Source organism: Gobio gobio, assembly GCF_949357685.1.
Source record: "Gobio gobio genome assembly, chromosome: 7".
Classification (NCBI taxonomy): domain Eukaryota; kingdom Metazoa; phylum Chordata; class Actinopteri; order Cypriniformes; family Gobionidae; genus Gobio; species Gobio gobio.
Window position 1 is genome coordinate 51,926,207 of NC_137103.1, and position 12,502 is coordinate 51,938,708.

The following is a 12,502-nucleotide window of genomic DNA, read 5'->3' on the forward strand; positions in this document are numbered from 1 at the left end:
AATCTATTCAGTGATTGGTCCATGCCTATGTCCTCATCCAAAATCTTGTTTGTGGCACAGCAAAGTGTCGTAAATCACCTCTAAGATTGACACTTAAGATTTTGTCCTACACTCAGGGCCTATAGGTGAACTAGCCGAAAATGTATTTATTTATTTTTTGGACATTCGTTTGAATTATTACACTTCCATCATCAAGTTATCACTCAATAGTAAATCTAAATTAACTTTCCTTCATTCTAGTAGCCTACCACGCCCACCCCATCCCGCCCCACACTACAGTGCCATTGGTAGACATGAAAAACTCCCTGATGTACATCCAAAAATATCATCAAAACAAGAAAAAAAATATATCCGTACATGAATTCAAAAGATGAAAGGTAGGCTTATGCATGTGTAGCCTATGTGAGAGAAAGCAGGAGAGAAGTTATATGGCTCACCTTATTGTGTGCGTAATATTTATATAATCCAGCTAACATTTGGACGTTTAATGACGTTGAAAAGACGTCCCTCCGACACGTCCTGTCATGGTTGAAAAATAGTTCCAAAATGAAAGTTGACTGGACGTACGTTGAGCATATCTGAATGCATTTTTTGGAAATGTAATGTTACATTTTTTCCGATTTATGCCGTCCTACAGCGGCTATTTTTGGCCAGAGACACAACGTTGCAGTCGACCAATGTTTGCTGGAATGCCATATTGATATTAATAATATTTATAACCGCTACGAGGAGCAGTGCACGCGCAGAGACTACCACTGATTTGCTGCTTTCCGTGCGTCATTCATTAAAAATTAGCTAGAGACTTGTGCTTTCCGCGCCCCGTATGTCGAAGTGGTACTGCTGCCTCCCCAATTTATCAGCGGCCCACCAGGAATTCTTCCGATGGCTACTCCAGGCCTGTACATATAAGCTACTTATTAGCTATATAATCATTTTTGTTTTTAACGTTGCAAATTTTAAAATAAAAAAAAATCTGAAAACATGTTTCTATTTTAGTGCAATTTTATCAATTTACAAAATCTCCAGTCCTTCACATGCATTTCAAATGTTATCTTTAATTGTTAGTGTGTGTGGGCGACACGACAGTGTTTTGCCTAGAGCGGCAGTTGAGCTTGTGCCGGACCTGCCTACACTTCCCTTCAATTACAACTGAAATGCTTGATAACAAACTTTTATGCACAGCTTTGAGCCAAGAATTGTTTAACTCTTAAGTCAATTCACCCTTCGCCGCAAGTTTGATTGACAGGCGATCTGACCAATCACCATCGTTTTAAACTATCTAAATAGAGTTCTGCAGGATGATGTAGGATTGTAGACCAAATACTGGAAAGGAGTTAGCATTTTAGCACTTCCGTTTCCATTGTCCTGAAGTCAATGGTTTTTTTAATGGGTTTTTGGTTGAATGCTGGAAATAAGGTGTGTGGTGAAAACAAGCTCAAGATATTTTCACGTTTTTATTCTACGCCATATATGGTTGCTAACAAAGGTTGCCAGTGACATTAAACATCATCACGCCAAGTTAGTCCGCTAGTCGGCTTGTTGTGTTTATGATCACCCTCTTGCAATCTTACAATTACAATTGTCGAAGCTTGATGGGGATATTGAAGCCATGTGACCATGGTGTAGTTCGTTTATAGCCTACGTTTAGCTTTTTACTTCTGGCAGTTGTTTTTAGGCTTCAAAATTCATAAAAGTTGCATCATTTTTGAAGATTACCATGATGAATAAAATATGTAAGAATCATAAACTTTTTTGGTCACAAATCCTAGAATCCAGAACTTAGCCAATGGAAAAATCCAATTGGGTTTTTTGTTGAGTGATGCCTTTGTTTTTATCCCTGGTTTCTCTTTCTCTCCTCAGGAAAGGTAGAGAGGTGGATGATACACAAATGGGACCCGTCCCAAATCCCTTCCCAGAGTTGCTGCCGTCCACCGTCTCTCTAGTGTCTGAGTGTCTGTTACCCTGGACCAAAACCAGTGCGACTCAGGTGAGGCATACATGATTTACTCAAGCCACTACTGTTCAGAAGAGCTGCCTTGCTGTCTACAGCCTACATAGGGAGCATTATGGGATTGGCTTCTCTGTGGTAAATAGATGCAATTCAAATAGAATTTGGCCCAAAGGAAGTTTTCAAAGTAGGCGGCCTACCTTTTGGAACAGCTTTTGTGTCTTAAAATGCTGCCTACATAGAAATCCCACTAGGTTTTGGAACAGTCATAGTTTTTCATTTCAGGAAGCATATATTTTTGCATGTATGCGTTTGCATTGTGTGATAAATTAATGGATAAGAAGCGATTGATTGGTTGACTGATTGATTGCTTTTTTGGTTAAAAAGTCCAGGAGCCAAAAGAAACTTTCATCACCTTCTCATTTCATGTTCCACTATCTTAGATTAATTCTCAGTCAGTAGAAACCTTTAGTGAGACTGAGTTACGGCATACAAACAGATGCAAAAGAGACTGATAAACAGACAGAGCGCTATGACGTAAGCAAGGAACCAGTTTATCAGGAATGGAAATTAACTGGGACAGGGGAATTAAACTGCTGTGTCAGCGGTCCGAATCAAACCATTTTTGGATTTATTTTCTAATCCAGTACTACAACAAGGGAAAAGCATGGCACAGGGCAATATAGATATTTTTAACAGAACTTATAATTAGAAAATGAATGTTCATAGAAGCAGACTTTGATTTGTCGACAAAGTGGTACCTCAAAGTTTAAAATAGTTTTAAAGCTTGAAAGTTTAAGGTTATGATTGTATACAGGCCAGATAGATAAATGGATGGATGGATGGATGGATGGATGGATGGATGGATGGATGGATGGGTGGGTGGATGAATAGATAGATAGACAGACAGACAGACAGATAGATAGATAGATAGATAGATAGATAGATAGATAGATAGATAGATAGATAGATAGATAGATAGATAGATAGACAGGCATACAGACGGATGGATGGATGGATGGATGGATGGATGGATGGATGGATGGATAGATAATAATGTTTAATCTAAATGGCTACTAAAAAGTTTGATGGACATGATAGTTACTAATTTCATTAATTATTGAAATATCTCTGATAATTCTTCATTAGTTTTTTATCGCTAACTGTGAAGAGCTTTTATTTTCTGTATGAGATGATTTTGGTGCATTATGCATCATGAAAGCTGAGAACCGTTGTGATTGTGTTATGCTGATGTATTTTATGAGTTTGTTATCAGTCGTATATGAGATGCATCCTCAGAGCCAGTTCGCTCCCGAGCTTATACGGCCAATGCAATCTGCTTACAATGCTGATTTGAGAAAACCGAGACCCTTGTGGATCTTATTATATGACAAATATATGTTATGGACAGCCATCCGGAACAGCTCTGACCTGCAGCAGAATCTGCAAATTACAGCATATTGAAATGTGCCGTCATAATGTGGCTTTGCAGTTTGCCATTATGGGGGCCTTCATTACATTTGAGGCTGGCAGTAATGATCCCTCTCGTATTATATCTGAGGCTAGCAATTACGGACACAGTATATTGGTGAAAAGGAGGGAAAACCAGAGGGGGATGGAAGTGTCACGAAAACTTTTTGCTGTGCTAGTTTGTAGAGGATAGGCGATGACCCAGTCTGTATGTTTATATGTATGTGTGTGTGTCTTATAAGATATACCTGTTGAATCTCACTATGCTGTCAAACTACTTAAATATTTGTAAATATCTGCATATTTAAAATATTGTTTCTATAGATATAATCGCCAACTATTTCTATTGCACTGCTTCATGCAATTGTAGTTCTTCCTTCATTAAAGCCATCAAGTTCACAGTCTTTTATCTGATTTTTTTAATTTTTTTATTCTTCAAATCAAAGTTTGCAATGTTGTGATTCACCTTGTAGCTTGTTGGTTTGGTTCATGGCTTGTAACTCTTTAACAAAGACCTTTGGGAGAAATGAAGGGACAAAATACTTGTGGAACCAACCTTGCTGAAAAAGTTAGGCGGGCTCTAATGCACTCTATTACCATCCTCAGACAGTGTGTGTGTGTGTGTGTGTGTGTGTGTGTACATGTTTTTCTAGCCTGGTGGGGACTTCAACCTGACTGTAGACAGACTCATGGGGACTCGTGTCACCGTGGGGACCTAAATTGAGGTCCCCACGGGCACAAAAGCTTATAAATCATTCAGAATGAGTTTTTATGAAAATGTAAAAATGCAGAATGTCTCCTGTGAGGTTTAGGGGCAGGGGCAGTGTAAGGGGATAGAAAATACGGTTTGTACAGTAAAAAAACCATTACGCCTATGGTGAGTCCCCAGAAGGATAGCGCACCAGACTGTGTGTGTGTGTGTGTGTGTGTGACAGGCTTGCTCACTCCACAGGCTGAAATTACAGACCTTCGATCTCAGAACAGGCCAATATGTGGTGACATTAGGTTGCCGGTTCAGGTTTAATGTGACTGTTTTCATAATAGTGCAATTCACAGATTTGTTTTGTTCTCTAGCAAGTCGCTCCCAACCTTTTTAGTCTTAAAGGGATAGTTCACCCAAAAATGAAAATTCTGTCATTAATTCCTCACCCTTATGTCGTTCCAAACCCGTAAGACCTTTGTTCATCTTCGGAACACAAAATATATTTTTGATGAAATCCGACAGCTCCATAGGCAGCATTTTAATTAACACATTCAAGGTCCAGAAAAGTAGTAAAAACATTGTTAAAATAGTCCATGCGACTACAGCGGTTTAACCTTAATTTAATGAAGCGACGAGAATACTTTTTGTATTTCATTCTGGCCTGTGCCAGTTTCCTACGCAGTTAACGTTGTACCCCACGCATGCATCGTGGTGGTAACATAAACAGCATCGGCTGCCGTAAATCTCGAGATCGCTGCACTATTTACAATGTAAACTGCTTAGGAGACTGGCACAGACTAGAACGAAATTGTTGAATAAAGTTGTTATTTTTGTTTGTTTTGCGCACAAAAATCGGATACTTGTAGCAATATAGCGGGTTAATTATGTATATGATGTATATTATGATGTTATGATGAACTATATGCCTTTCTCCACTGATGTATGATGTTCAAAGCGTTTCTGAGGATGCTGATTTTTAGAAGGCAGCTGTGTGAGATGGCGAACGAGAACATGGTTTGTGTAACATTAGCAACACATTATTAGCTGTTTGATAACGTAGTCAAGTAGAAAAGGCTATTCATATTAATTACTGTTATGTGTTTGTAACCCCTCCTGTTCGAACCACCCGCTCCAAGCGGGACTCGAACCCGGGTCTGCCGGCATGAGAGCCGGACGCTCTAACAAGGAGGCTAAAGGCTGCAACCTCTAGCGTCAGTCACTAGAGCATCTCTTGAGATCAGAGGAGTGAGGTTTACTCGCACAGCAACTACTAGCTGGCCTCCGTTACATGTCCGACATTGTAAAAAGCGATACATAAAACACATTACCATTCTGATACATCGACCTGTATACAAGCCGTATGACTGAGTGAAGGCGGAGCTCACTTGCATATTCATGGTCTGCGTATACTAAATGTAGAGTTACATTCAAGCTATTTTAAGGCATGAAGATTTTTTTTTCACAGGAAAAATCATTTAAATATGGTTAAACATTATACATTATGGTGATCAAAGATGAGTTTTAAGGGATACAATTATTGACTACTGGGGGACTAAAGATTACCCATATAACCAGTAGATGGCAGCAGAGGAGCACTTATTGGCTCATATAAGCCATTTTCACTCCTTAAAGGGGCTATATGCAACTTTTTCCCCAAAATAAACGTAACAATAGTCTTTTTATTTTACCATTTATGACTCAAACATCTCCTGATGAGCATACTGACACCTTGTCCGCTCACAGTGGGTGCACCTATAAGCCTGTATCCTATTTTTCCTATTTTCTGTCGGGTCGTTTTTTTCCCGCGCTGTCTGCGGATGTGACGTCACCACCGCTGCGAGAGCGAGCAGAAAATAAGAGCAGTTCTGTTTTTTGGCCACAGGTGTCAGTCGCGAGTTTAAATTTCAGAAAAACGCATATAGCCCCTTTAAAAGGTTAGTTCAACCAAAAATAAAAATTAGCCCATGATTTACTCTTTCAGACGAATAAAATCAGAGATATATTAAAAAAGTCCTGGCTCTTCCCAGCTTTATAATGGCATTGACTTGACTGTTCATTTGATAAGTCCATAAAAGTGCATCTATCCATCATATAACTGCTCCACACGGCTCCGGGGGGTAGTAAAGGCCTAATACTCCGCGGGGTAGTAAAGGCTAATAAATGCCTTCTGAGGCGAAGTGGCGCATTTGTGTAAGAAAAATATCCATATTTAAAACTTTATAGCCTTTATATAACTTCTGGCGGTCAGCGGTACGCAAGTTGACTTGCGCTAAAAGAGTAACCCCTGACGATGTACAGAAGCATTGTAAGCTTTGACGCCTCTCGTGGATAGTGTTGGGCAACAAACTCAAGCCCCTCTTCTCTTATATCGAAATTCTCCGCCATTTCTCTTTTAAAAATCTCATTTAGACTCCATAACTCCAAAATTCATAACCGGTGTTTTGTTTTGCTCTATCCTCTGCGCTTCTGTGTTCGTCAATACGCATGCGCCAAGGGTTCAGGGGTCAAGGGTCACTCTTTCGCCATAAGTTGACTTGCGTACTGCTGACCGTTGGATGTTAGTTATATTAGTCTATAAAGTTTTAAATATGGGTATTTTTTTGTACACAAACGCGCCACCTCAGAATGTCTTTATTAACCCCCCGGAGCCGTGTGGAGCAGTTATATGATTGATAGATGCACTTTTATGGACTTAAAAAACGAACCATCAATTCAATGCCATTATAAAGCTGGGAAGAGCCAGGACTTTTTTAATATAACTCAGATTTTATTCGCCTGAAATATATATATATATATATATTTAAAAAATGTACTATGTAATCATAAAGTATGAAAATCAACGTTTCCTCAAACTGTGAATGATTTAGACAAAAAGCTAGCAATGAGTGCTCCCTTTATAAACACTGAAGCTGTCAGTCAGTTCAGCGCAAGCTCACTGATTTCAGCACACTTGCGGAAATCAATTAATTAAACTAAAATGCACAATAAATCTAATTTACTCTACAATGCAACTACACTTTGTTTGTTATAATGGGTTAGGGTTATTTTCCGAGCATGTAGAACTTTAACTGGTACTAGACAGAAACTCATTCAGCGTTTTGAGGGTTATTCAGAGGATTCTCACAACCGGTTACTTAAACAATTCTGATTTGTCATTTCTTTCAACAGATATGCCTGTGATTGGCTACAATACTTAACGCTGCAAAATCACATTTGCAGCGACTAATGCCCCAGGCTAGGGTGATTGACGGTGTTCCTGGCATGCCTGTTCCGCCTATACGGCTCCAGCACATCATCCAAAGAGCTTGATTGTGCAAACTCTTCTTTTGAGGTCCTTACAAGATACAATCCAGGTCTTGTTACCTGATCCACCGCATTAGCCACTGATTGCAGTTCTCCAGTGCCTGGCCTGCTATTGTTTGAGTACGCTGATGGGATTATGTGGGATTTGTTTTTGTTTTTGGATGATTTAGGGGAGGGGGAATATTTAAGCTTCAGCTGTGATAGTGAAATGCAGCTTTGGTGACCTCCCAAGCTCTTGTTGGTGCAGTTGACCCTTTGCTAAGCCCTGCCTTTAAAACATTACTGACCAATCGTACCTTAGCAACTGCTGCGTTATTACTTTTATCGATTCTTCTAAGCTTTTATTCTTCTTTTGAATCTATGGAGGGTTGTTGTTTCAGTATTTTAACCCTATAATATACATTTCTATGGTCTCTAATTATCAACATGATCAAAAATTTGCTTAAAAATCTGTTGCACACAACTTCATGCCTTCTGTCGTCTGATTGATAGTTTATACCATTTTACCCTCTGGGGTTCTTCATTTATGGGTCACACTCAGGACCTTCGGGTCAAAAATGACCCGAAGGGTGGGATTTAGATAAAAAAGACTTGAGTAAAATCAATGAAATATATTTTTGTTCAATAATATTTTTTCTTTTCTTTTTTGGTGTTTTGAGATAATTTTATGATTTATAATTAATATTTATGCAATAATTATGACCCATTTTTTCCCATTGAATATAATAAAAATGTATATATATATATATATATATATATATATATATATATATATATATATATATATATATATATATATATATATATATATATATATATATATATTATTTTTAATTTATTTATTTTTTTTAATTTTTTTTATTAAAGCTGTATTTCATTTTAGAGTCAAGCCTAGGCCTCATGAAAGCAATTTTTTAAATGAGATCGGTGCCATCCGGTTGACACATTGAGCATTTTTATCACGCAATAGCACATTTTTACCACTATAGTGGATCTTGCGTTTTATAATTAAAAAAAAAAAAAACTTAGCTTCATCGGAATGGTCCGAAACTTGGTGACTTTATTGGTACTTGGTATATGAACACCCAAAAAAAATTGGGGACAGGATTTGAAAAGTTTAAGTGGTCGTAAAAAAAATAGTCACACTCAGGACCTTCGGGTCAAAAATGACCCCCATAGGAAATGAATGGGAAATTGGCAAAAATATGAAAATACAGAGTTTACTCACACACACACACACACACGCACACTTATACACACAAAAAACACACGCACACACAAATGAACGCGTGCCATTCCAAAAGCTAATTGTGTTTTTGTGTGTGTGTGTGTGTGTGTGTGTGTGTGTGTGTGTGTGTGTGTGTGTGTGTGTGTGTGTGTGTGTGTGTGAGTTTTTTTGTCTGTTTTGCACTCTTGATGTTTTAGAGATTCACCTCTTCACTGTTGAGTCCTTTTTTCTGCATTCTGGCTGATTTGTAGATTGTATGCACCAAAAAACTCTGCATTTTCATATTTTTGCCAATTTCCCATTCATTTCCTATGGGGGTCATTTTTTTTACGACCACTTAGACTTTTCAAATCCTGTCCCCTGTTTTTTTTGGGTGTTCATATACCAAGTACCAATAAAGTCACCAAGTTTCGGACCATTCCGATGAAGCTACGATTTGTAAAAGATTTTGACACTTACTGCACTGAATCAAATGTTCAAATGTGAATATCAAATATTTACATCGTGTACTAAGACCGTACAACTATTCTCTCATTCCTGCATAATAATCAAGGAACTTTCTTCCGTACCATGTACCATGTACACATCACAACATGTAAATAGGAAAATGTTGGCGTTATTTTGTCACTTATTGAGCAGTAGGCTAGCTAGAGCCATTCAACTCCAGTCTTTGTGCTAAGCTAGGCTAGTGATGGGTGCGTCAGACAGAGTTTTGGCACGCACGGAGATGAGAATGGTATGTAAGGACTTATCTAACTCTGGGGGATACGGTGAATAAGCTAAAGTCCCCAAAAGTTGGCATGTTCTATTAATTATACAAAACGAAGAGCAGCAGCGTTTTTATGGTGGAGAGACTTTTGTACGACCCAGAGGATGCTGAAAAATACTCCCACGACACATGATTTTGCAGTTAGTTGACGAATTGCGACCAACATTAAAGAGGCCAACGAGCCGTCACGGAGCACGAGCGGTCATTCTTCAAGTGACTAATGCCTTTTTTTTTTTTAAAAGGCAATTTATAAAACAGGCTTTAACTTTTCAACTGAGCTTATCATAATGTCAATCTCTGCTGCACTGAAATTAAAAGCACGCCGTTATTTCTCCATTTTGATTTTAGGTTTACCTCAGAAGCAGTTTGCGTTGTTGGTTGCTTGGTAACAGACCTGACAGTTGATTACCAAACTCGATGGAGCAATTTAAGATTTCCTAACTACACATAAGATGAGATTTTGTAAGACAGGATAAAAATCCTAAGTCAAGTTAAGGTTTGCTTCTGTAATACGAAATTGTGAAAAATCCTAAATTAACTTATCATATCTTAAGTTAAGACCAAAGAACGTTTCTGTAATACGCCCCCTGGACCACAAAACCAGTCATAAGTCCAAAAATACATTATATGGGTCAAAATTATTGATTTTTCTTTTATGCTAAAAATCATTAGGATATTAAGTAAAGATCATGTTCCATGAAGATATTTTGTAAATGTCCTACTGTAAATATATAAAAAATATATTATTAGTAGTAGTATGCATTGCTATGGACAACTTTATTTTCTCAATATTTAGATTTTTTTGCACCCTCAGATTCCAGATTTGCAAATATCTCGGCCAAATATTGGCCTATCCTAACAAAACTTTTATGTATTCAGCTTGATGTATAAATCTCAATTTCAAGACCCTTATAACTGGTTTTGTGGTCCAGGGTCACGTTTTTGCTCAGTTTGTATCAGATATGAAACTCAACAAAAAACATTTTGCATTTTTTAAAATGTTTTGCAGTTTTGTTGTCCGTCACTTTAAATGCTCGAGCTCTCTATATGATACGTTCATTAGCTGGAGAAAAATTGTCCTGAAAGCTATTCCAACAACGTGTTGTTATCGTTATAATTGTGGTGTGGACTTCACTATTCTTATAGAATTAGAACGATTAATAAAATTTGATGTTTTGGTCCTTCATCTGAATAGATTCTATTCTATTCTGTTTCACAGTCTTTGTGCTTTTTAATCCTGTAACTGTGTAAATCAATGACCGATAAACATGTTTTGCAATGCCCAAAACAATAACATCCGATCACTTTATAAGCTGAATTAATTCCTATGCGATGGTCTGTAAAGCTCTTCTTAGCGATAGTAGGCAAAGGGGCGGGGCTTAGCGAAGGGTCAGTTCCTGCACAGGTCTGTGTCCCGGGGTGCTTTGATTGGCAGGTCTTTTGAGACGTTGCTCCACACAGGACAAAAGGAGAATGTTAGTGCGCACAGCTGTTTGTCTGACAGCACGTCTGAGTCACACGGTCAGCATGCAGAGAGCAATGACATCATTGCCCTGCCCTGCCCCCAGACGCTCGGATGAATAGATGTGGAGAGCTTGAGTAAAGTGTTGAATCATTGTCCAAGCCGCCCCCTTCACCCCAACGCTAATGATTCCCTCTTGTCTGTGTTGGAGTATTGGTTTATAGATTTAAAGACACTGGAAGTAAACGTGGGAGATTTTCTTTCTTCATTCCTGCATGTGAAGCGTCATGTGTGCATTTTGTAAATTCAACCCTTCTGATGTTCGATGTTAAAGGCACAATATGTCATTTTACATAGAGGTCGCTTATTCAAAACAAAGGCGTCGCTCAGTGGTCTTCCCTATTTTTTTCAGGAGAGCACAGGACAAAATCAATAGGAGAGGCACTTTTACCGTGTTACCGAGTATCAAAAGTTACATCCAGTCATAAATAGCATGTCTGCTTATCAGTCTGTCATCCCTGATACCATACAATATGCTATGCAATAAATACAAAAGGTAGATAGTGGGTATGCACAATATATTTTTAATGTAAACTTTCTAGATTATTCACACATTTTTCTGTTTAAAACACGTTTTTGATATATTTTATAATGTAATCATTTCACAGTAAATCACCAAATGAATGTAGGAAAAACAAAGACAGTATATTTTAATAAATATTTGCTCAATGGCATCGTTTTATGAATGAAGGCCAGTTTCACTGATACTAATAGCCTACTGATAGGCCTACTGATGTCTCAATTCCCCAATTTTAAACATTAATTATAGCCGTTCAACATTACAGTGTAATTGAAGGCTTTTTTAGGCTTCAAACTTCATTTGTAGTGCTGCTGTGACTTTAAGATCTGCCGCTGCCGAACATGACACGCGCGTCCCATTTCCTCACAACTCTTTAAGTTCATTTAAGACGTTATTTAACTCATTTAAAACTGTTCTTATGAGGATTTAAAAAAGCGTTAAAAGCTGGAAAGAGTCAAAACGGGCAACTCCGCAATCGGGGTTGCACCGACTAGTCGATTAATCAACTAGTTGACTTTAATGCTCTGCCATGCCGCTTTAAGCTTGAAGTCGACTAGTCGCCTGGCCTATGGAGGGCGCGACAGGATAAGCCATTTCCTGAGATGCAGGCTGCTAGGCTCTGTTTCCAACAGTTAAAAATGACAAATAAATACATACTCAGAGAGCTCTCCACAAGACATGTTTGATTATACCATCTGAAAGCTCAAAATTGATCGTGAGAATGCACGCTTATTGCACAGGTCAGTTAATCACCGCTCTAAATGCGTGCTGCATTGTAACACACACACACACATAGCTCGCACATCACGCGCGCGCCTTACACAAAACCACTCAGTAGCGCAGAAATGTATCAACACTGTTCTGTGATGTATCACTAAAATAGCTTAGAAACTGAAAAGTTATAACATATATTTCTTAGTAACTAAAACGCACAGCTTATTAGTAGAGAGACGCTGGCAAGTAGAATTAATTCACACGCAATCGCTCTCTCCACTAATGAATTCATATAGCCTACATAATCTTTATTGCACTACTTTAT

At 38.2% G+C, this 12,502-nt stretch overlaps 1 protein-coding gene across 3 annotated transcripts in view; it reads left to right on the forward strand.

Annotated features, from left to right (window-relative positions):
• Nucleotides 1-12,502, forward strand: part of grb14 (growth factor receptor-bound protein 14) — a 115,877-nt gene that overhangs the window by 33,685 nt on the left and 69,690 nt on the right. For all 3 annotated transcript variants that reach the window (XM_079821420.1, XM_079821421.1, XM_079821422.1), the window contains one exon: nucleotides 1,861-1,987. In XM_079821420.1, the coding sequence (XP_079677546.1) occupies nucleotides 1,861-1,987 (127 nt within the window). The remainder of the gene's footprint in view (nucleotides 1-1,860; nucleotides 1,988-12,502) is intronic.